At 36.7% G+C, this 26427-nt stretch overlaps 1 protein-coding gene across 3 annotated transcripts in view; it reads left to right on the forward strand.

Annotated features, from left to right (window-relative positions):
• The window catches only part of KIFAP3 (kinesin associated protein 3), a 162308-nt gene that overhangs the window by 13507 nt on the left and 122374 nt on the right, over positions 1-26427 (forward strand). For all 3 annotated transcript variants that reach the window (XM_055365908.2, XM_004027875.5, XM_055365913.2), the window contains exons 2-3: positions 16295-16426; positions 24869-25023. In XM_055365908.2, the coding sequence (XP_055221883.1) occupies positions 16295-16426; positions 24869-25023 (287 nt within the window). The remainder of the gene's footprint in view (positions 1-16294; positions 16427-24868; positions 25024-26427) is intronic.

Raw genomic sequence — 26427 nt, forward strand, 5'->3', positions numbered from 1 at the left:
GAATGGCTTGGTGCTGTTCTTGCTGGAGTGAGTGAATTCTTGCTCTAGTGAGACTGGATTAGTTCTCTTGGGAATGGATTAGTTCCCTCTAGAGTTGGTTGTTATAAAGCCAGGAAGACCCTTGGGTATTCTCTTTTCTCACTTCCCCTTTGATCTTGTCCACTGTGTTATAATGAAGCACAAAAGCCCTCGCTGGAAGCCAGAGTCATGCCCTTGAACTTCCCAGCCTGCAGAACTGTAAGCTAAATAAACCCCTTTTCCTTATAAATTACCTAGTCTCAGGTATTGTGTTATAGCAACATAAAATTGACTAATTCAGTATTCCATTTTATGGATATACCACATTTTGTTTATTTATTGCTCATCTGGTGGTGGACATTTGGGTTGTTTCTACCTATTGGCTATTGGGAATAAAGCTGCTGTGAACATTACTGTACAAGTTTTTGTTTGAACACTTGTTTTCTATCTTTTGGTGTATACCTAGGCCTGGAATTGCCAGACCATATGGTAATTCTATGTTTAATTCATTGAGGAACCACTAAAGTGTTTTCCCTAGTGACTGCACCATTTTACATTCCCACCAGCAATGTATAAGAATTCAGTTTTCCGTATCCTCACTAACACCTGTTATTTTCTGTTCTGTAATTATTACTATACTAGTGGATATCAAATGGTATCTTATTTTGGTATTGATTTGCCTTTCCCTAATTACTAATGACATTGAGCTTTTCATGTGCTTCTTGGCCATTTGTCTTTATTCTTTGGGAAAAGGAGTTCTTTGTAATAGAACCTGGTCAGATACATGATTTACAGATACTTTGTCCCATTCTGTGGGTTTTCTTTGCACTATCTTGGTATGTAAAACTTTCATATGCAAACATTTTTAATTTTGGTGAAGTCTAATTTATTCTTTTGTTGCTCATGCTTTTGGCATCATTGTTTAAGAAACCACTGCTAAATCCAAGGTCATGAAGGTTTGTCCCTCTGTTTTCTTCTAAGAGTTTTAACAGTTTTAGCTCTTACATTTAATATCCTTGATCCGTCTCGAGTTAGTTATTGTCTATGGTATATGGCAAGGGTCCATCTTCATTCTTTTATATGTGACTATCTAGTTGTTCTGACATCATTTGTCAGAACAAATGTCAGAAAAGAACGATTGACTGTTCTTTTCCTCCATGAATGGTTTGGGCAATTTTTTTGAAAATTAAATGACCAAAAATGTTGGGGTTTATTCCTGCACTCTCAATTATATTTCACTGATCTATCTGTCCGTGTGCTAGTACCTCACTGTTTTGATTACCGAAGCTTTGTAGTGAGTTTTGAAATCCAGAAGTGTGAGTCCTCCAACTTTGTTGTTCTTTTTCAAGGTTGTTTCAGCTATTTAGGGTTCCTTGTATTTCCATTTGAATTTTAGGGTTGGCTTTTTCATTTCTGCAAAAAAAGCTATTGAAACTTTGGGAATATAATGAATCTATAGATCACTTTGGGGAATATTGCCATCTTAACAATATTAAGTCCTTCAGTCCATGAACATGTGATTTCTTTTCATTTAGTTCATATTAATTTCTTTCAGCAACTTTTTGTTTTCAGTATACAGTTGTTCCTTGGTTACATTTACTCCTGAGTATTTTATTCTTTTTGATGCTATTGGAAATGAAGTTTTATAAATTTCCTTTTTATATTTTTCAGCTCCAATATGTAGAAAAACAGTGGATTTTTTTGGTGGGTTCTGATCTATTCTCCAACTTTGCTGAATTTATTAGCTCTAGCCAGTTTTTTGTGCCACTTTTAGAATTTTCTATATATAAGATTATGTCTTCTGCAGATAGAAATAATTTTACTTCTTCTTTTTCAATCTGGATGCCTTTTTATTTTTTTTTTTCCCCATGCCTCATTGCTCTGGCTAGAATTTCCAGTACTATGTTGAATAGAAGTCAGAAAAGTGGATAAACATTCTTGTCTTGTTCCTGATCTTAGGGGGAAAGCTTTCATTCTTTCACCATTGAGTGTGATATTGGCCGTAGATTTTTCATATATGCCCTTTATTATGTTAAGGGACTTTTCTTCTATTCCTAATTTATCAAGTACTTTTATCATGAAAAGATGTTGGGTTTTGTCAGATGCTTTTTTCTGCATCGATTGAGATAATCATGTACTTTTTTTCTTCATTCCATTAATGTGGTGTATTGTATTGAAATGCCCATGTGGCCATGTTGCGTGGTCCTTTTAATATACTCCTGGATTCTGTTTGCTAGTGTTTTGAGGATTTTCACATCGACATTCATAAAGGGTATTGGTCTAAAGGTTTTCCTGTAGTGTCTTTGTCTTGCTTTGGTATCAGGATAATGGTGGCCTCATGGAATGAATTAGGAAGTGTTTCCTCTACTGTTATATCTTTTGGAAGAGTTTGAGGGGTATTTATGTTAATTTGTCTTTAAATGCTTGGTAGAATTCACCAGTGAAGCCATCTGGTACTGGACTTGTTGAAAGGTTTATGATTACTGATTCAATCACCTTACTTCTAATTCTGTTCAGATTTTCTGTGTCTTTTGAGTCAGTTTTGGTAGTTTGTGTGTTTCTAGGAATTATTCTTTTTCATGTAGGTTATCCAATTTGTTGGTGTTCATATTATTCTCTTGTAATTTTTTAATCATCAAAAGAGCAGCAGTAATGTCCCACTTTCATTTCTGATTTTAGTAATTTGAGTCTCTCCTTTTCTTTTTAGTCAGTCTAACTAAAAGTTTTCCAAAAATGTTTGTTGATCTTTTCAAAGAACTAATCTTTGGTTTCATTTTCTCTATTCTTTTTCTAGTCTTTATTGCTGCTTTTTATTATTTCCTTCTGCTAGCTTGGGGTTTTGTTTGCTCTTCTTTTTCTAGCCCCTTAAGGTGTAAAATTAGGTTATTAATTCAAAATCTTTTATTTTTTTTTTAAATAGAGCGTCAGTATAGAGTGTCTTATTGTGGATCTGTTTGAGTTTATCTTTGAATTTCATTGAGCTTCTTGGATGTGTAAGTTTGTCTTTGGTCTAATTTGGGAAGTTTTTGACTGTTTTTTCTCCCAGTATTCTCTATGTTTCTTTCTTCCTCTCCTTTCATACCCTCATTATGCATATGTTGGTATACTAGATGGTGTTCCATAAGTCTCTTAGGTTCTGTTTCTTTTTCTTCATTCTGTTTTCTTTCTGTGCCTCAAAATGGACAGTTTCATTTGACATATCTTCAAGTTTGCTGATTCTTTTCTCTCTCTGCTCAGATCTGCTGTTAAAAACCCTGTAGTGATTTTTTTTATTTCAGTTATTGTACTTTTCAGCTCTAGTGTTTTTATTTGGATCCTTATGATAATATATTTTTAAACTATTTATGTGTTGAGACATTGTGTTTCTCCTTTTTCTTAGTTATTTGCACTGGTTTCTTTTTGCTCTTTGGACATATTTAAGACAGTTGATTTAAAGTCTTTGATAAGTCCAGTGTTTGTGCTGTAGCATGGACAGTTTCTGTTAATTTTTTTTATTCTGAGAATGAGAATGAGTTTCTTGTTTCTTTGCATGTTTCATATTTTTTTTTCTTGAAAACTGGGTATTTTGAATATTATGATGTCCAAAGGAAAAAAAGAAAAGAAAAAAATACTCTTCAGGTCTTTGTAGGTTGACTCCGTGTTTGGATATGCCTTCAACACTTAGCCAGGCAATTTACAATTTTACCTTAGCCTTCATTTGCTGCTTGCACAGAGCCTAAAGACCAGCCAGAGGTAAAAGCTTATGATCTTCCCAGGTTTTTTCTGGGTATGTATTCTGCCCTGAGCATGCTCATGGATTTCTAGATTTCTCTTTATATGCAATAGCTTTTCAAAGCATCTATTCCCCCAAAATGTCTGACTCCCTGGACTTTCCTCTTGGTGAGCTTTCAGCGTGTGTTTTGTTTGACCCAACTATTACTATTTATCCCAGGGGCCAGCAGCTTGTATGCTTGGCTTTCACTGATTTCAGTGACTGCATAGCTGCACTATCCTGATAAGAGTTTAAAGTTAGTCAAAACAAAGGAAAGCCCCTTGCAGCAGACCTCAAAGGAAACTTCAGTCAGTTGCAAAACAATCAGACAAAATTCCTTGGGAGCAAGGTCCACTTGACTCCTCTAGAACCAAGTGTTAACAGTGGGAACGTGGGCTGCCATCTTGAAGACTGCCACTGTGCTTGAGAGTGGGGTGGATGTCTAGGGTAAGTGAAAAGACCATAATGATCGCCTACCTTGTTTCTGTAACCTTTCTTCTGATTAAACATTCACTTGGTTGCTGTAAACCTTTGACTGTCTTCCAGAGTTCTGATGAGGTTGATTGTGATAGTTTTTTTTTTTGCCAAGTTTTTAGTGCTTCTGGGGAGTGCCAGCCTCTAGAGGTCCCTGCTCTGCCGTTTTCACTGATGTCACTTAGCCATTATCCTTTCATATGTTGCTCTGTCTCCATTCTCTCTCACCTTTTTTTCTGGGACTTCAAGTACATATGCTAGACCTACTCAGTTTGCATTGCTGAATTATACTTTTGCTTGTGTTTTACATCTTTTTGTCTCTATGTTTTATTCTGGGTGTTTTCTTCTGACTTATATTTTATGCCATAAATTATCTCCTTACCTGTATCTAATCTGCTATTAAACCTATTTATTTATTATTATTCTTAATTTTGGTTATTGTATTTTTAACTCTAGAAAATAAAAAAAATTATCTAGTTTTTTCTGAAGATGACTATTCTTTGAGTATCATATATAGGAATATAAATGTATAAATAATCATTTGAGGGTCAGGATGATGTTCTCTTTTTCCAGAGAAGATTATATTTTGTTTATGTTAGTAAGGATTACTGAAAATTTAGGGTCACCTTAATTAGTTCTCAGAGATTCAACTACATTAAACTGGGCTTTTTAGTCTTGTTGGTGACCGATCTGCATCTGTTTCACAGTTACTCCTAGGAGGTAGTCCTCCTGTTTCAAGCTTAAAGCTTGGAGCTTTACCAGAGCCACTGTTGTTTAGTGCACTCTAGAATCCAGTTTTTGTGTCTCTAGCTTCATGTGATTATTAAAAGATTCTCAACCTCTCAGCCCTCTCTTTTCAGTTAGCAGATACCTCTAGGGAAAAGTAGCCTCAAATTCAAGATTTACCTCTCTTCATTTTCCTTTTCTCCTGGATCTTGGCACTGTAATTTTTTGTGCCTTTTTAGTTCTCTTATGGCCTCAAACAGATACACACATATGTGTTTTTGCCCCCAGCTTTTAAGATTTTCTTAGAAGGTGCATTGGTTTGAATTACCTTAATCCTCTGTTTCTCTATTACCAAGTCTAATGTTAGTAATAGAAATATAAAACTTGTTTTGGTTTTACCAATATGAAAAGCATCAGGAATTGTAAATATTTGAGTACATATAAGAGATTATTTCCCTCTTAATTTTTTAAAAATACATATGACTTGAAAGCAAAAATTATGAAATTTTTGTGTGAGTTTATAAGGTATGTACACATAATGCATATGACAGCTATAACATAAAGAATTGGGGGGGGGGTGTAGGCAATAGACCTGCAATTTGTGAAGTAGCACAGCATTATCTCTTAAATACCTTGTGAAAAAAAAAGGTAACTAAAACATTGTTTTTCCTAAAGCAACCACCAAAAACAATTTTTAAAAGTATAATGAAAACATCTACACAAAATGGAATTAAAAAATAATAATTCACAAGGCTGTTAGGAAAATAATCAAAGTATAGGTGGGCCAAACAGGAAATAAAAATGAAGTGGTAGATCTGAATCTAAGTATGTCAGTAATTGCATTAAATGATCCAAAACAATAATGTCCAATAGAACTTTCTTCCCTGATGGAAATGACTTACAGCTGCATCATCAAATACATAGCCACTGGCTGTATGGCTAATGAACACTATGAACATGGTTAGTACAGCTAAGGAATTGCATTTTTAATTATTTTTAAAATGTAATGTATTTAAATTTAATTTTAAATAGACCCATGTAGCTAGTGACTATTGTATCAGACAGCATAGGTTTTAATGTTCCAATGGAAAGGCAGGGATTACCGATATTTCTTTTTTTTTTTTTTTTTTTTTTTTTTTGAGGCGGAGTCTTGCTCTGTCACCCAGGCTGGAGGGCAGTGGCGTGATCTTGGCTCACTGCAAGCTCCGCCTCCTGGGTTCACGCCATTCTCCTGCCTCAGCCTCCCAAGTAGCTGGGACTACAGGTGCCCACCACCATGCCCAGCTAATTTTTTGTATTTTTTAGTAGAGATGGGGTTTCACCATGTTAGCCAGGATGGTCTCGATCTCCTGACCTCATGATCCACCCACCTCGACTTCCGAAAATGCTGGGATTACAGGCGTGAGCCACTGCGCCCGGCCACCAATATTTCTTTTATAAAGAAAAAAGAAAAGCAAGACCCAACTATCTGTCATACCCAAAAAATATACTTTTAAGTATGGACATGGTAAGTTAATGGTAAATGGGTGCAATCAAACAGTAAGCATAAGAATGCTAAAATGACCATATTAATGTCAGATAAAATAGGCTTTAAGAAAACGTATACTGTAAAAACTACAGAGGAGTATTTCATACTGATAAAATCTGCTACATCCAGACAGTTTTAAAGTCAAATTCTAACAAAATTTTTGGGAAACAGATGCTTCCAATTATGTACAACTCTTCCAAGAAGTCTAGAAAAAAAAGGATACTCCTCAACTAATTTATATTAAGATTTTAGAATAATCTCCATATGAAAGTCAGAAAAAGGACATTAGAAAGGAAAATTGCAGGCTGAATGAGCAAGGATGCAAATTTAATCTAACAGTGCTTTAAGACAGCATTAACAAGTTGTGCTTATTCTAAGAATATGAGTATGGTTTTATGTATTTAATGAATTTGATGTAGTATATTTATGAATTAAAGAAGAACAATACATGATCCTCCAATGGATGCAGAAAAACATTTGATGACATTCACTACACATTCATGATTTAAGGAAAAAACTAAAGCCATAAATAAAAGGGAATTATGATATAAACATATTAAATGAGGAAACTAGCCAGGTGTGTTGGCTCATGCCTGTCATCCCAGCACTTTGGGAGGCTGAGGCTGGTGGATCGCTTGAGCCCAGGAGTTCAAGACTAGCCTGGGCAATATGTTGAAACCCCATCTCTATAAAAAATACAAAACTTAGCTGGGCATGGTGGTGCATGCCTGTAGTCCCAGCTACTTGGAAGGTGGAGGTGGGAGGATTGCCTGAGCCTGGGAGGCAAGGCTGCAGTGAGCTGTGATCACACCACTGCACTTCAGCCTAAGTGACAGAGTGAGACCCTTTCTCAAAAAATAAAGTAACATCAATAAATGAGGAAACTTTAGAAACATTTCCCTTAACATTAAGGATGATCCAAGGATACCTATGTAACCACCTCAACATTTCACCAGGAGTCCTAAACAGGTAGTAAGATAAGAAATAGAAAAGGTATAAAGATAGGAAGAGAAGAAATGAAACTGATGTTATTCACAAATTATATATTAGTCTGTAGAGAAAACCTAAAATAATGTTCAAGCTATTGGCATTAATATCAAGGTATTAAGCAACAGTTGCTGGATATAACATCTATATACCTCCCACTCCCAAATTGAATTTTGATATAGTTGGTTAAATATTGTTAGCAAAAAAGTTATTTACAAATGCAAATAACAATATAAGGTACTTGGGAATAAATCTAATAATAAATGATGGGCATCACCTTTCTAGAGAAATTTATATCATTTCATTAAAAGAAAATTAAATCTTAAAAGTAGATTTATCATTTTCATGGATAGATGCCTTAATCTGAAAATTCATTATGTCAGTCATTATCCCAAAAGGGATTTTACTGAATTTGAAACACAATTTTAAATTTTTAAGTGGACAGGGAAAGGTCCTGCAATACTGAGAAAAATATGGAATAGCCAGGTTGGGAACACTTCCCTCAGGTATTGATGTAAAAATAGCTCAGTAAACCAACTGAATAAAATGAAAACCCTAGAAATAGACACACATGGGTGTGTCTATGGGTTATTCTTGCCCACTACAGAGAAAAAAACAACTCACTGTGACAGCAGTATTGCAGTAGAGTAAGAGTTTAATAATTGCAGGGCTAGCCAAGCAGCAGGGTGGGAGTGTTACTCATACAAGCCTCCCCCAAAAGTTGGAAGTTAGGGTTTTTCAAGGACAGTTTGGAGGGCAGGGGGCTAGGAAATGGGAGACACTGATTGATTGACTTGGGGATGATATTATAGCAGGTTTAGCTATCTTCTTGTGCTGAGTCAGTTCCTGGGTGGGGATCACAGAACCAGTTGAATTAGTTCAGTGGTGTGAGTCACAGGTCCAGGTGGAGTCAGCCAGTGTCCAGAATACAAAAGTCTGAAAAATATCTCAAAGACTAATCTTAGGTTTTGACAATAGTGTTGTTATCTATCAGAGCAATTAGGGAAGATACAAATCTTGTGACCTCTGGAGCAGTAGATTATTATAGAAAGGCAAACTAGGGAACAATGGCTGGTTATCGTTTAACTGCATCTACTGGCTTAGCAGAATTTAGGTCCCTCCCATAATTCTAATATTGGGGCCTTTCATTAGTCTTACAAAGGTGGTTTCAAGGCTAGTTTTGGGAAGGGATTGTTATCATTTTTGTTTTAGAGTCGATAGAGGCAGGTAGCATGTGAGGTTGGAAGCAAGATGGAGTAAGGTTAGATTTCTCTCACTGTTATAATTTTTGCAAAGGTGATTTCATTCCCATTTTTGCAAAGAGGTAACATTGCCAACCAGTGATTAAAAAAAAAAGACTATAAATAAATTTTTATTTCTAAGCTGTAGGGTCACAATGTATCAGTGGGTTGTGAATAGGATAGAGTGCTTTTCACATGATAAGAACAGGCATGATTTCATGAATTTTTTGTTTCATTTATGTGTGTAGTAGGTACATACTGGTTCCAGATGCAAAATGTGCTCGACTATGACTTCTACCAAAAAAAAAGTGTAAAAGACACAGCAAAACCTGCTCATACAATTGGTTGTTTCTATGGAAAAAAGTTAAAATTTATCCCTACAAAAATACAAAAATAATATACAGATAAAGACAAAAATGTAAAAACTTTAAATATTTAGAACATGGAAGAAATTGATGACCTTGACCGGAGCTTTTTTGGTAGGGTAGGAGTAGAGTTTAGAGCCAAAGTCTAATTGGAATGGGTTCACTTGTGAGTAGACTAATTAGAGTGACTATCAAAACAAAAGAAGTTTTGTAAGCTTTGGGTCTTTTTTTTTTTTAAATGAAAAAACCAAACACAAAAAGAGTTTTGTAACGATGAAAAGCAGTGTTAACAGGATTAATATCAAGGTGTTAAGCAACAGTGGCATTAAGCAATGTAGGGTTTGGGGGGGTGGGTTTTTTTTTTTGCCTTTTAACCTGACACATTTTCTTTTTCTTTTTCTTTTTTTTTTGATGGTATCTCATTGTGGTTTTATTTTATTTATTTATTTTACTCTTGTTTTAAATTATGCTTTAAGTTCTAGGGTACATGTGCAGAACGTGCAGGTTTGTTACATAGGTATACATACGCCATGTTGGTGTGCTGCACCCATTAACTCGTCATTTACATTAGGCATATCTCCTAATGCTATCCCTCCCCACTCCCCCCACCACATGACAGGCCCCAGTGTGTGATGTTCCCAATTCTGTGTCCAAGTGTTCTCATTGTTCAATTCCCACCTATGAGTGAGAACATGCGGTATATGGCTTTCTGTCTTTGCGATAGTTTGCTCAGAATGATGGTTTCCAGCTTCATCCATGTCCCTACAAAGGACATGAACTCATCCTTTTTTATGGCTGCATAGTATTCCATGGTGTATATGTGCCACATTTTCTTAATCCAGTCTATCATTGATAGACATTTGGGTTGGTTCCAAGTCTTTGCTATTGTGAGTAGTGCCACAATAAACATACGTGTGCATGTGTCTTTATAGCAGCATTGTTTATAATCCTGTGTGTATATACCCAGTAATGGGATGGCTGGGTCAAATGGTATTTCTAGTTCTAGATCCTTGAGGAATCGCCACACTGTCTTCCACAATGGTTGAACTAGTTTACAGTCCCACCAACAGTGTAAAAGTGTTCCTGTTTCTCCACATCCTCTCCAGCACCTGTTGTTTCCTGACTTTTTAATGATTGCCATTCAAACTAGTGTGAGATGGTATCTCATTGTGGTTTTGATTTGCATTTCTCTAATGGCCAGTGATGATGAGCATTTTTTCATGTGTCTGTTGGCTGCATAAATGTCTTCTTTTGAGAAGTGCCTGTTCATATCCTTCACCCACTTTTTGATGGGGTTGTTTGATTTTTTCTTGTAAATTTGTTTAAGTTCATTGTAGATTCTGGATATTTGCCCTTTGTCAGATGGGTAGATTGTAAAAATTTTCTCCCATTCTGTAGGTTGCCTGTTCACTCTGATGGTAGTTTCTTTTGCTGTGCAGAAGCTCTTTAGTTTAATTAGATCCCATTTGTCAATTTTGGCTTTTGTTGCCATTGCTTTTGGTGTTTTAAACATGAAGTCCTTGCCCATGCCTATGTCGTGAATGGTATTGCCTAGGTTTTCTTCTAGGGTTTTTATGGTTTTAGGTCTAACATTTAAGTCTTTAATCCATCTTGAATTAATTTTTGTATAAGTTGTAAGGACGGGATCCAGTTTTCAGCTTTCTACATATGGCTAGCCAGTTTTCCCCCCACCATTTATTAAATAGGGAATCCTTTCCCCATTGCTTGTTTTTGTCAGGTTTGTCAAAGATGAGATTGTTGTAGATGTGTGGTATTATTTCTGAGGGCTCTGTTCTGTTCCATTGGTCTATATCTCAGTTTTGGTACCAGTAACATGCTGTTTTGGTTACTGTAGCCTTGCAGTATAGTTTGCAGTCAGGTAGTGTGATGCCTCCAGCTTTGTTCTTTTGGCTTAGGATTGACTTGGTGATGCAGGCTGTTTTTTGGTTCCATATGAACTTTAAAGTAGTTTTTTCCAATTCTGTGAAGAAAGTCATTGGTAGCTTGATGGGGATGGCATTGAATCTATAAATTACCTTAGGCGGTATGGCCATTTTCACGATATTGATTCTTCCTGTCCATGAGCATGGAATGTTCTTCCATTTGTTTGTGTCCTCTTTTATTTCGTTGAGCAGTGGTTTGTAGTTCTCCTTGAAGAGGTCCTTCACATCCCTTGTAAGTTGGATTCCTAGGTATTTTATTCTCTTTGAAGCAATAGTGAATGGAATTTCACTCATGATTTGGCTCTCTGTTTGTCTGTTATTGGTGTATAAGAATGCTTGTGATTTTTGCACATTGATTTTGTGTCCTGAGACTTTGCTGAAGTTGCTTATCAGCTTGAGATTTTTTGGCTGAGACGATGGGGTTTTCTAAATACACAATCATGTCATCTGCAAACAGGGGCAATTTGACTTCCTCTTTTCCTAATTGAATACCCTTTTTTTCTCCTGCCTGATTGCCCTGGCCAGAACTTCCAACACTATGTTGAATAGGAGTGGTGAGAGAAGGCATCCCTGTCTTGTACCAGTTTTCAAAGGGAATGCTTCCAGTTTTTGCCCGTTCAGTATGATATTGGCTGTGGGTTTGTCATAAATAGCTCTTACTGTTTTGATATATGTCCCATCAATACCTAATTTATTGAGAGTTTTTAGCATGAAGGGCTGTTGAATGTTGTCAAAGGCCTTTTCTGCCTCTGTTGAGATAATCATGTGGTTTTTGTCATTGGTTATGTTTATATGATGGATTACATTTATTGATTTGCATATATTGAACCAGCCTTGCATTCCAGTGGTGAAGCCCACTTGATCATGGTGGACAAACTTTTTGATGTGCTGCTGGGTTCAGTTTGCCAGTATTTTATTGAGGATTTTTGCATCGATGTTCATCAGGGATTTTGGTTTAAAATTCTCTTTTTTTGTTGTGTCTCTGCCAGGCTTTGGTATCAGGATGATGCAGGCCTCATAAAATGAGTTAGGGAAGAGTCCCTCTTTTTCTATTGATTGGAATAGTTTAGAAGGAATAGTACCAGCTGCTCTTTGTACCTCCGATAGAATTTGGCTGTGAATCCATCTGGTCCTGGACATTTTTTGGTTGGTAGGCTATTAATTAGTGCCTCAATTTCAGAGCCTATTGGTTATTGGTCTGTTCAGGGATTCACCTGCTTCCTGGTTTAGTCTTGGGAGGGTGTATGTGTCCAGGAATTTATCCATTTCTTCTAGATTTTCTAGTTTATTTGCATAGAGGTATTTATAGTATTCTCTGATGATAGTTTGTATTTCTGTGGGATCAGTGGTGATATCCCCTTTATCATTTTTTATTGCATCTGTTTGATTCTTCTCTCTTTTCTCCTTTATTAGTCTTGCTAGCAGTCTATCAGTTTTGTTGATCTTTTCAAAAAACCAGCTCCTGGGTTCATTGATTTTTTTGAAGGATTTTTTTTGTGTTTCGATCTCCTTCAGTTCTGCTCTGATCTTAGTTATTTCTTGCCTTCTGCTAGCTTTTGAATGTGTTTGCTTTTGCTTCTCTAGTTCTTTTAATTGTGATGTTAGGATGCCAATTTTAGATCTTTCTTGCTTACTCTTGTGGGCATTTAGTGCTATAAATTTCCCTCTACACACTGCTTTAAATGTGTCCCAGAGATTCTGGTTCTTTGTGTCTTTGTTCTCATTGGTTTTAAAGAACATCTTTATTTCTGCCTTCATTTTGTTATGTACCCAGTAGTCAGTCATTCAGGAGCAGTTAGCCTGAGACATTTTCATATGTTTATTTGTGGATGGGAATGGACTACTAAATAATTACTGAAGAGCACCTTTGAGTAGGCAAGGAAAGATTAGATTTGGTTAGGGTCATCATTTTTCGCTTCTTTGCCCTAGACAGTTCTGGTTTTCAGCTGTTCCTCCCCTACACCCGCCTCAACCCATCTGATTTAGCATTTGTCCCAGTTTAAAAAAAATGTTATGGAGGTATCATTAGTAATTACATTAAAACAAGCTGGGATGGAGGATTTGGTAGATTTCCGTTTTGTACTTCAAGCTTCTGCTAGTGTCTTGTCTAGTAGTATATGAGACATATGAGCAGTGAATAAAGTTCCCCATTAAGCAGCCTATTGTGCCATACCCATGCTGTAAACTGTGGAAATGAATTCATATGCTCTGACAGTTGGTAAGGTCATTTGGAATTGTGGACACTGATATATTGGGTATTTTTCAAGTAGATGGAGGAAATAGATGCATAGCAGTCCTGCCAGAGAGCATATGGAGAGTAGACCAAACACTACCTAAAATGGCTCTGTTATTTGCTCTATGGCATAAATCTACAACTGTTTTTTATTTTATTATTTGATACAATTTTATTTTGCAGTAAATCCTTTTGAAAAGAATAATTTTTTAAAAGTTCTTATTTAATGAAAAGTTAAGGACTGCATTTTTGGTTTCTCAAGAAAATTGATAATGAATGGGTGGCAACACAAGGTTCATCAGCATTTATTATCTTTCTTAAGGGTCACAATAATATCTCTAACCACATGAAATCTAGGAACATAAGGATGTACTTCAGAAGTTAATAATTAAGAACACTGTCCCAAAAGGTGACAGTTTATCACATGCAGTTATAGAAGGTATATTTTATATTACTCTGTGAAGCATAACTTCTCATTGAGATTAAAAGAAAATGATTTTTCTAAGTCAATTTAGCACACTTTTGGTTCTAGTTTTCTTATACATGTATGAAAACAAAGTGAAGCAGAGCTGTTATTGAGAAGGCTCTATTAGTAGAAGAAATTTGCAACCAGCTAAAAGATATCAATTTAATATCAGTGTCATAGTATGCTTCAAATAGAAATTCATTAATTTCTAATAGTGGCTCAAATTTTTTTCATCTAATTAATGGAATTCAAGTAGAACATTTGGAAATTAATTCTCCCAGTAGTTAAATATCTGACATCATTGTGAATGCTATTCAGCTTGAAAGTTCAGCATTTAAGATAAAATGATAGTTTCACCCCTGCTAGAATACTACCCTTAAGCCTCTTCTGTTAAAAAAAAAACAACTATAGCTGTCATTCTCTTTTTGTATATTATTTAGTATAGATAGAAAAATATCTGAATGTATATGTGGTAAAATAACAAGTGACTACTTCTTGTAAGTTTTTGAATTTGTTTTTTCTTTGCTCATTTCTTAGTTTTTCTGTAATAAACATAAGTTGATTTTGTGATAAATAAATTGTAATTAACTTACTCCTCTAAAACACACATACACAGCAAAAAAAGGCAAACAAAAACTAAAAAGGAGTGGTGAGGCATTTCATTTTTTTCCTTTTTAATTATTTGATTCCTTTAAGGAAAGGCAAGATATGAGACAACAGGGGACAAGAATTATGCAATTCCCCCAGCTACCAATATGTAAAAGACCCATTTTAAAGTGGTAATAGGAGGCTAGTCTAAGGATCTGCATTTATATTTTATCCTTACTCTTTTCTTCCCTTAACTGGATACAGTTATAAAAAGTCCAGTACTGGAATTGCTTTTCATGTTATCAGGAAGGAAGTAACTAGTTTGCCTTACGTAATTAAGATAGTTTCTTACGTTTCTTATAGTGATGCTACATTATATCTGTTTTCAGCTTTCCTTAGATCTTTTGTTTCCTGTGACTTCTATAGCTTTTGTACATATTATCTGTTTATCTTACCTTTTGGAATCTGTACCATTCTTTTAAATATATATTTATATCTCATTTCCTAATTCCTCGATTTTTGCTGGCCTGTCTGGCTTCTGTTTTCATTCTTTACTTGTCCTATATGTCTTACTGTCAGTTTAGTTTCTGACCTACCTAGACTCTATGCTTTAGTGTACTTAATTTCCTACCCTATCACTATACTTGACTGTTAATCATAACCCTAATACTCACTCCAGATGCATCTCCTTTTCATATGGAATTCTGGTGAACAGATCCGTAAAAAGTTACTTTAAAAATATGCATAATTAGTCAAAGTATTATTTCCAACTGAAAGAAAAGCTTTGAGTTTCTAATTATTGGAATTAAATTTAAGGTGTTGTCATATTTTTGTTTTTCTTATCAGGCTAAAAGACCCCACTGGTCAGCTAACTGCTAGCTAGGACTAAGAATGAGAGATTTTGCTTGTTTCTGTTCCTTAATCTCTTCCAGCACAACCAACTTTATCGCCTTCTAAAATGGCCGAGTGGCAAATAATGATTAATTCATCATTGGTTTACTGCAATTAAGAATTCATTTTGCGACTTTATGGGCTTGAAGAAAGAGTATATACAACCTTTCCATAGAACCTACTATTGACACTATAATTTGAGATATGTGACTATACAGCCTACCTAACCTGTAAATGCTTTTTTGTTATGTAATTTGGGTGTGATTCAGTGATTTTATTTAGGTACTAATTCTACAACTTGTACCATTATGTTAGATGATACATGACATATATAGTAATATAGACAATTTCTTCATGTCTTTTGGTCCAGTTAATGGGGTAATTAATGGGCATGTTGATTTTGTTTTTTAATCGAGAGAGAGTTTCATTCTATTGCCCAGGCTGTAGTGCAGTGGCACCATCAGAGGGCTCAAGTGATCCTCCAGCCTCAGCCTGCAATTAGCTAGGACTACAGACACCTGCCACCATGCCCGGCTAGTTTTTAAATTTTTTGTAGAAAGAGAGTCTCGCTATGTTACCTGGGCTGGTCTCAAACTTCTGACCTAAAGCATTTCTCCCATGTTGGTCTCCCAAGTCACTGGAATTACAGGTGTGAGCCATCATGTCTGGCCTGACTTTTTCTTTTAATATAAATTTTAAGGCAGTTGCCTTTGGTTTTGAATAACTGACTTTTAGTTGAGGTCATTCTCTCCAAAGCCATCTTACTTGTTTATGTTTCATTCACTTGCTCTTATGCATGATTCTTTGGCAAATGTATTTTTTTCTTAGGTAGAACTATTTATAGATACTTTATGCATGACAAAGTTATATATATACATTTATATGTGTATATATACACACATATATACATATATATGTATATAAAACAGAGAAAAAAAGTTATCTCTAATCCCAAGTCAAGAGTAATCTGATTCAAATGCACATGTTAATCCAACCCACATGTTATAGACCTAAAAACAGATAAAAACCATGGCCACTTTGAGAGTTTGAATCTGGTTATATCATTTCAATTTTGTATTATAGGAAAGTTAAAGGAGGGAATATTGATGTACATCCATCAGAAAAAGCACTCATTGTTCACTATGAAGTGGAAGCTACCATTCTTGGAGAAATGGGGGACCCCATGTTGGGAGAACGAAAAGAATGTCAAAAAATGTAAGTTCTTTATTTGTGCACATTTTGAAAGTAGTGAACATTATATAAACTTTATACAAATCTGATATTATTTTGATCTGCATAGGTGATTAATTATGGCATTCTTCCAGGCATACTTCATCTTAATGAAGGAGAGATTATACTAAACTGTGAGTATGGAGTGTATTAATCCTAGGAAAAAATGAGATTTTTGTAAGCTTAATAGGAACCTGTTGTAACATACATATTCTAATTTATCCCATTTAGAAAATGAGTATAATAGATTATGAACTACTAACTTGTGAAATCAACCATAAAAGATGTGTTTCTGGGTTTGTTTGTTTGTTTAATTTTACTTTAAGTTCTGGGATACATGTGCAGAAAGTGCAGGTTTGTTACATAGATATGCATGTGCAATGGTGGTTTGCTGCACCTATCAACCCATCATTTAGGTTTTAAGCCCTACATGCATTAGATGTTTGTCCTAATGCTCTCCCTCCCCTTGTCCCCCACCCCCTGACAGGCCCTGATGTGTGATGTTCCCTCCCCTGTGTCCGTGTGTTCTCATTGTTCAATCCCCATTTATGAGTGAGAACATGTGGTGTTTGGTTTTCTGTTCCTGTGTTAGTTTGTTGAGAATGATGGCTTCTAGCTTCATTCATATCACTGCAGAGGACATGAACTCATTCTTTTTTATGGCTACATGTTATTCCGTGATGTATATGTGCCACATTTTCTTTATCCAGTCTATCACTGATGGGCATTTGGGTTGGTTCCAAGTCTTTGCTATTGTAAATAGTGCTGTAATAAACCTATGTGTTAGTGTGTCTTTATAGTAGAATGATTTATAATATTTTGGGTATATGCCCAGTAATGGGATTGCTGGATCAAATGGTATATCTGGTTCTAGATCCTTGAGGAATCACCACACCGTCTTCCACAATAGTTAGACCAATTCCAATTTTTCCACAGCCTGAGCAGCATCTGCCGAAACTTTTTAATAATCACCATTCTAACTGGTGTGAGATGGTATCTCATTGTGATTTTGATTTGCATTTTTCTAATGACCAATGATGATGAGCTTCTTTTCATGTGTTTCTTGGCCGCATAAATGTCTTCTTTTGAGAAGTGTCTGTTCATATCCTTTGCCCACTATTTGAAGGAGTTGTTTGTTTTTTCTCTTGTAAATTTGTTTAAGTTCCTTGTAGATTCTGGATATTAGACCTTAGTCAGATGGGTAGATTGCAAAAAATTTTCTCCCATTCTGTAGGTTTCCTGTTCACTCTGATGATAGTTTCTTTTGCTGTGCAGAGGCTCTTTAGTTTAATTAGATCCCATTTGTCAATTTTGGCTTTTGTTTCCATTGCTTTTGGTGTTTTAGTCATGAAGTCCTTGTCCATGCCTATGTCCTGAATGGTATTGCCTAGCTTTTCTTCTAGGGTTTTTATGGCTTTGGGTTTTACATTTAAGTCTTTAATCCATCTTGGGTTAACATTTGGATAAGGTGTAAGGAAGGGGTCCAGTTTCTGTTTTCTGCAAATGGCTAGCCAGTTTTCCCAGCACCATTTATTAAATAGGAAATCCTTTCCCCATTGCTTGTTTTTGTCAGATTTGTCGAAGGTTAGTTGGTTGTAGATGTGTGGTGTTATTTCTGAGTCTCTGTTCTGTTCCATTGGTCTTTATCCCTGTTTTGATACCAGTACCATGCTATTTTGGTTACTGTAGCCTTGTAGTATAGTTTGAAGTCAGGTAGCATGATGCTTTGGGTTTTTTTTTGTTCTGTTTTGTTTTTTGCTTAGAACTGTCTTGGCTATATGGGCTCTTTTTTTGTTCCATATGAAATTTAAAGTATTTTTCCTAGTTCTGTGAAAAAAATCAATGCTAGCTTGATGGGAATAGCATTGAATCTATAAACCTTGAGCAGTATGGCCATTTTTTTCTTCCTATCCATGAGCATGGGATGTTTTTCCATTTGTTTGTGTCCTCTCTTATTTTCTTGAGAAGCAGTTTGTAGTTCTCCTCGAAGAGGTCCTTCACGTACCTTGTAAGTTGTATTCCTAGGTGTTTCATTTTCTTTGTAGCAATTGTGAATGGAAGTTCACTCATGATTTGGCTCTCTGCTTATCTGTTGTTGGTGTATAGGAATGCTTGTGATTTTTGTACATGGATTTTGTATACTGAGAATTTTGCTGAAGTTGCTTATCAGCTTAAGGAGTTTTTAGGCTGACACGATGGGGTTTTCTAAATATAAAATCATGTCATCTGCAAACAGAGACAATTTGACTTCTTCACTTTCCATTTGAATACCCTTTACTTCTTTCTCTTGCCTGATTGCCTTGGCCAGAACTTCCAATACTATGTTGAATAGGAGTGGTGAGAGAGGGCATCCTTGTCTTGTGATGGTTTTCAAAGGGAATCCTTCCAGCTTTTGCCCATTCAATATGTTATTGGCAATGGGTTTGTCATAAATAGCTCTTATGATTTTGAGATATGTTCCATCAGTACCTAGTTTATTGAGAGTTTTTAACATAAAAAGATGTTGAATTTTTTCGAAGGCGTTTTCTGCATCTATTGAGATAATCATGTAGTTTTTGTCCTTGGTTCTGTTTATGTGATGGATTACATTAATTGATTTGCATATGTTGAACCAGCCTTGCGTCCCAGGGATGAAGCCAACTTGGTTGTGGTGGATAAGCTTTTTGATATGCTGCTGGATTCAGCTTGCCAGTATTTTATTGATGATTTTCACATTGATGTTCATCAGGGAAATTGCCCTGAAATTTTCTTTTTTTTGTTGTGTCTCTGCCAGGTTTGGTATCAGGATGATGCTGGCCTAATAAAATGAGTTAGGGAGGAGTCCCTCTTTTTCTCTTGCTTGGAATAGTTTCAGAAATAATGGTATTCACTCCTCTTTGTACCTCTGGTAGAATTCTGCAGTGAATCCATCTGTTCCTGGCCTTTTTCTTTTTTTGGTTGGTAGGCTATTAATTACTGCCTAAATTTCAGAACTTGTTATTGGTCTATTCAGCCATTTTACTTCTTCCTGGTTTAGTCTTGGGAGGGTGTATGTGTCCAGGAATTTATTCATTTCTTATAGATTTTCTGGTTTATTTGCTTCGAGGTGTTTGTAGTATTCTCTGATGGTAGTTTGTATTTCTGTGGGATCAGTGGTGGTATCCCCTTTATTTTGTTGTGTCAATTTGATTTTTCTCTCTTCTTTATTAGTCTAGCTAGCAGTCTATTTTGTTAATTTTTTTTAAAAAAACAGCTCCTAGATTCATTGATTTTTGGAAGAGTTTTTTGTGTCTTTATCTCCTTCATTTCTGCTCTGATCTTAGTTATTTCTTGTCTTCTGCTGGCTTTTGACTTTGTTTGCTCTTGCTTCTCTAGTTCTTTTAATTTTGATGTTAGGGTGTCAGTTTCAGATCTTTCCACCTTTCTGATGTGGGCATTTAGTGCTATAAATTTCCCTCTACACGCTGCTTAAGCTGTGTCCCAGAGATTCTGGTATGTTGTCTCTTTGTTTTCATTGGTTTCAAAGAACTTCTTTACTTCTGCCTTAATTTTTTTATTTACCCAGGAGTCATTCAGGACCAGGTTGTTCAGTTTCCATGTAGTTATGCGGTTTTGAGTGAGTTTCTTAATCCTGAGTTCTAATTTGATTGCACTGTGGTCTGAGAGACTGTTTGTTATGGTTTCCATTCTTCTGCATTTGCTGAGGATTGTTTTACTTCCAATTATGTGGTCGATTTTAGAATAAGTGCCATGTGGCACTTAGAAAAATGTATATTCTGTTTATTTGGAGTAGAGAGTTCTGTGGATGTCTATTAGGTACACTTGATCCAGAGCTGAGTTCAAGTCCTGAATATCCTTGTTAATTTTCTGTCTCGTTGATCTGCCTAATATTGATAGTGGAGTATTAAAGTCTCCCACTATTATTGTGTGGGAATCTAAGTCTCTTTGTAGTGTAGGTCTCTAAGAACTTGTTTTGTGAATCTGGGTGGTCCTGTATTGGGTGCATATATATTTAGGAGAGTTAGGTCTTTTTGTTGCATTGAACCCTTTACCATTATGTAATGCCCTTCTTTGTCTTTTTTGATCTTTGTTGGTTTAAAGTCTGTTTTATCAGAGACTAGAATTGCAATCCCTGCTTTTTTTTTTTTTTTTCCATTTGCTTGGTAAATATTCCTCCATTCCTTTATTTTGAGCCTAAGTGTGTCTTTGCATGTGAGGTAGGTCTCCTGAATACAGCACACCAATGGGTCTTGACTCTTTATCCAATTTGCCAGTCTGTGTCTTTCAATTGAGGCATTTAGCCCATTCACATTTAAGGTTAATATTGTTATATGTGAATTTGATCCTGTCATCATGCTGGTAACTAGTTATTTTGCACATTAGTTGATGTAGTTTCTTCAGTGTCATTGGTCATTTTATTTTGGTGTGTTTTTGCAGTGGCTGGTACTGGTTTTTCCTTTCCATATTTAGTGCTTCCTTCAGGAGCTCTTTTAAGGCAGGCCTGGTTGTGACAGAATCCCTCAGCATTTGCTTGTCTGGAAAGGTTTTTATCTCTCCTTTTCTTATGAAGCTTACTTTGGCTGGATATTAAATTCTGTGTTGAAAATTAGTTTCCTTAAGATTGTTGAATATTGGTCCCCACTCTCTTCTGGCTTGTAGAATTTCTGCAGAGAGATCCGCTGTTAGTCTGACGGGCTTCCCTTTGTAGTTGACCTGACCTTTCTCTCTGGCTGCTCTTAACATTTTTTCCTTTGTTTCAACCTTGGAGAATCTGATGATTATGTGTCTTGGGATTTATCTTCTCGAGGAGTATCTTAGTGGTGTTCTCTGTATTTCCTGAATTTGAATGTTGGCCTGTCTTGCTAGGCTGGGGAGGCTCTCCTGGGTAATATCCTGAAGTGTGTTTTCCAACTTGGTTCCATTCTCCCTGTCACTTTCAGGTACACCAATCAATCATAGGTTTGATCTTTTCACATAGTCCCATATTTCTTGGAGGCTTTGTTTGTTCCTTTTCATTCTTTTTTCTCTAATCTTGTCTTCACGCCTTATTTCAGCAAGGTGATCTTCAATCTCTAATCTTTCTTCTGCTTGATCGATTTGGCTATTGATACTTGTGTATGTGCTTCACGAAGTTTTCATGCTGTGTTTTTCAGCTCCATCAAGTCATTTATGTTTCTCTCTAAACTGGTTATTCTAGTTATCAGTTCCTGTAACCTTTTATCAAGGTTCTTAGCTTCCTTGCATTGGGTTAGAACATGCTCCTTTAACTCAGAGGAGTTTGTTATTACCTACCTTCTGATGCCTACTTCTGGCATTTCGTCAATCTCATTCTCCATCCAGTTTTGTGCCCTTGCTGGAGAGGACTTGCGATCATTTGGAGGAGAAGACGTATTCTGGGTTTTGGGATTTTCAGCATTTTTGCGCTGGTTTTTTCTCATTTTCATGGATTTATCCTTTGATCTTTGAGGCTGATGACCCTTGTATGGGGTTTTTTTTTTGTGGGGGGGGGTGTTTTTTGTTGATGTTGTTGTTGCTCTCTGTGTGTTAGTTTTTGTATCAACAGCCAGGCCCGTCTTCTGCAGGTCTGCTGCAGTGTGCTGCAATTCCACTCCAGACCCCGTCCTCCTGGGTATTACCAGTGGAGTCTGCTGAACAGCAAAGATTGCTGCCTGCTCCTTCCCCTGGAAGCTTCATCCCAGAGGGGTACTGGCCTGATGCCAGCCAGAGATCTCCTTTATGAGGTGTCTATCAACCCCTGTTGGGAGGTCTCTCCCAGTCAGGAGGCATGGGGGTCAGGGACCCACTTGAGGAGGCAGTCTATCCCTTAGCAGAGCTGGTGTGCTGTGCTGGGAGAATTTCCCTTGTCAGGATCAGCTGCTCTCATCAGAGCCAGCAGGCAGGAAAGATTAAGTCTGCTGAAGCTGTGCCCACAGCCACCCCTCCTGCCAGGTTCTCTATCCCAGGGAGATGAGAGTTTTATCTGTAAGCCCCTAAGGCTGCTGCATTTCCTTCATAGATGCCCTGCCCAGTGAGGAGGCATATAGAGAAGCAGTCTGGCCTCAGCCGCTTTGCCACACTGTGGTGAATTCTACCCAGTCCAAACCTCCCAGTCTCCTTAGCACTGTCCGGGGAAAACTACCTACTACAGCCTCACTGATGGCAGACCCACCTCCCCCCACCAAGCTCGATCATCCCAGATCAACTCCAGACTGCTGTGCTGGCAGTGAGAATTTCAAGCCAGTGGTTCATGGCTTGCTGGGCTCCATAAGAGTGGGACTCACTGAGTGAGACCACTTGGCTCCTTGGCTTCCGCCCCCTTTCCAGGGGAGTGAACAGTTCTGTCTCGCTGGGATTCCAGGCACCTGGGGTAAGAAAAAAACTTCTGCAGCTAGCTCGCTGCCTGCCCAAACAGCCACCCAGTTTTGTGCTTGAAATCCAGGGCCCAGGTGTTATAGGCTCACCAAGGATTCTCCTGATCTGCGGACTGCAAAAACTGTGGGAAAAGCATAGTACCCGGGCCAGGTAGCACAGTCCCTCACAGCTTCCCTTGGCTGAGTGAGGGAGGTCCCCTAGCTCCTTGCACTTCCTGGGTGAAGCGACACCCCCGCCACCCCGCTTCTGCTTGCTCTCCATGGGTTGTACCCACTGCCTAACCAGTCCCAGTGAGATGAACTGGGTACCTCAGTTGGAAGTGCAGAAATCACCCACCTTTTGCGTTGGTCTCACTGGGAGCTGCAGACTGAGGCTGTTTCTGTTCAGCCATCTTGGCCCCTCCTTATGCCTCTAGATATCTACCCAAATGAGTTGAAAACATGTTCACACAAAAAGCTGCACTTGAATGTTTATAGCAGTTTTACTCATAATTGCAAATAATTGGAAGCAAACTAGAGGTATTTTTAGAGTTTTTCTCTGTATTGACCTTTCTCTCTATGCCTTCTGATGTGCAGCTAAAACTATATAAAAATATAATAAAATTAAAGAACTTAAAAGGTAGGAACCAAAAAAAAAAAAACCCAAATAAATTAAGGAAGAAATAAAGGGACAGAATACTGCTAGAGTTCTTCTTGTAAACATTAGAAGGCACTCTAGCAAATTTAAACAGAAAAGGAATTTATCAAAAGCTATTACATAGCTTGTAGAACCCCAGGAGAACCAGATTTGGGGTTGAATATATAGCTGGGAATAATATCTAAGTCATTCTGCTGGAATGGTTTCGGGAGAAATCATCTACATATGGATAATAAGCTTACAGGACATTGCTCTGAGATCCCCACTCCTGCCCTTCTAATTCCTTGATGTCTTCCAACAAAAATTAGCCATCTTTAACACAAAATAATTCTACACAGTGGCTGCTTGTTCATCTTTCTCTTTTTCAAAAGAACCTTGCATGGGAGCATCTGCTTGACAGTCTTTTGACACCAGGTTGACTCTTGACTTTGAACCTAATTTTATGTCTTTATACCTCTTCCTGATACCCTGAATCCGTGTAACTAGGCAATTGTTTCCAAACTCTTAATAATGGTTTCTTAATGGGTTCCCAGTGAATCTCCTGGGCTAACTTTAAAAGGAGGGAGGTGTTGGCTAATTATTGTTTTTTAGTGCACTAACTTAAGTATAAAATGTATTCATTTGTACCTCAAAATTCCTCATATAGATCTTAAAGTGGATCTCACTTTTTTTTTTTTTTTTCTTTGAGACAGAGCCTCGCCCTGTCACACAGGCTGGAGTACAATGGTGCGATCTCAGCTCACTGCAACCTCTGCCTCCCAAGTTCAAACAATTCTGCTGCCTCAACCTCCCGAGTAGCTGGGATTACAGGCGCGCACCACCACACCTGGCAAATTTTTTGTATCTTTAGTAGAGACAGGGTTTCACCATATTGGCCAGGCTGGTCTCAAACTCCTGACCTCGTGATCCCCCTGCCTCGGCCTCCCAAAGTGCTGGAATTACAGGCGTGAACCACCGTGCCCGGCCAGATCTCACTTTTTTTTTTTGCTTTTACCTTCTATATAGTTACCACCAGAACAACTGAATCTGAACATATCAATATTGTGTCCTGTCCCTAGCTGAAAAAAAGTTAGCATTTGTGGGTATGGTCAAGAAAATGATTTATTTATGATGGTATGGATTCTTACATTTAATAATGCTAAAGACTTTATATATTTTATATCAGAAATACTGTTTTAAAACAGAATCTCTGAATATGCTGTCTTGCCTAGAGAGTCTGAAAAAGATTTTATGTTCCTTTTGTTATTTTGTTTGTCTAGTTCACAGAAAATCACTGCCTTGTATTTTTCTAAGCTTAATTATATCTAATAGTTTATTTTACTAAGAGTCTATGGCCAGGTTCTCTATAATAATTTATAATCTATAAATTATTTTGAAGTAGTAGTATTGAAGTTATTACTTTTATAATACGTGAGTTGAAAAATTCTGTTATGCTTACAGCATTCGACTTAAGAGTCTCAATGCCAACACAGATATAACTTCCCTGGCAAGGAAGGTGGTTGAAGAATGTAAACTCATTCATCCTTCAAAACTAAATGAGGTAGAACAGCTGTTGTACTATCTACAGAACCGCCGTGATTCATTGTCAGGAAAAGGTAAGTAGTAGAATTCCTGGCTTCCTAATGCAAATCCAAAGTTGTTTGATTATAGTTCATCAAGCAACTATAAAAAAAAGTTTATCAAACTATTGATATTTGATGTTGGGTAGGTTTTTTTCACCAGTGTTATGAATGAGTAAACAACAAAGAATAAACATTAATTGCTTTCATGGTAGGCTTTATATTAGATGCTTCCACATAAAATAGTCTAATTCTTTTTCATGTTTTTTGTGTGTACACATACACTGAAGTAAGAATAAAAAAGGAAATGTCTTTCATATTGATTCTAGAGTAATCAAAGGAGAGAATTTGGGGCAGAAAACCTATTTTCACTGCCCCAACTAGACTGATGTTTTATAAACTTCTTTTTTATTTTTGTTTATCATTTGGATGGATTATGTAAGTGTTAAAATATATATCATATGCCTTAGACTATCCTAAAGATATAACTTTCATGAATCTTTATTTTCTCTTTGTTTCCTTTTTTTTTTTTTTTTTTTGCAGCAGAGAAAGAGGTTTAATCTGGGGGTCACCAAACTAGGAGATGAGAGAAAACCTCAAATCCATCTCCCTGAGAAGTTTGGGGCTAGAGTTTTTAAGGGTTTTGGACTGGGCTGAAGTGTGGAGATTGTTGATTGGTCAGAGTGTAAGGTGAAGTAATGGGACAGGATGATGAAGAAGCTGTATTCTCATGCTGATATCATTCCTCTATGAGGGTCTTCTGACTGGTTGGCATCAGCTGTTTCACTGCAACTCAGGGTCTGAAAAACATTTTAAATGATCCTTAAGCAAAATCCTTATGATTCTAATGTCAGAGATCCTGTCTGTAAGAACAATGGGGATGTAAATGGTCAGCATGTAGTGCTATGTGACTTTAGCAACAAGGAAATGGGCCAAAGTATAGCCTATTAATGCTTAGTTATAACCATACTTCTGTCTGGAAGAGAGTTCAAGTCAGAAAAATGGAAGAAATTTTTGAAAATCTTAGTTTGAAGACTTGTAGCCAGGGAAGAATTCAGGTTTAGTTCAAATTGTAGAAAACAATAAAAACTCAAAAGTAATAGACAAGACTAGAATCTAGTAACAGGTATACTATAGTTTCTTTTGAAACAAAATTTTTATCTCTAGTATTCCATTTCTACCAAAGACAAATTATAGTAGGACCAATTTATTTGCAAAATAAGTGTTATACTTTGCCTGACTATTTGCATAAAGTATGGCAAGAATATTAAGTTGACTTTGCAGGAACTTTTCCATAAGGAATCTTAGTTTAGACTTTTTACTTTTTAAAAGCCTTAAGTTTAGCTAAACCAAGGATTTATCCATGCCTACAGATACCTATATGAATTGGGTTATTCTGGGACCTCCACTCATCTCTTGTGGAGGTCCCAAAATAACGAG

Source organism: Gorilla gorilla, chromosome 1 (assembly GCF_029281585.2).
Source record: "Gorilla gorilla gorilla isolate KB3781 chromosome 1, NHGRI_mGorGor1-v2.1_pri, whole genome shotgun sequence".
NCBI classification, from domain to species: Eukaryota; Metazoa; Chordata; class Mammalia; order Primates; family Hominidae; genus Gorilla; species Gorilla gorilla.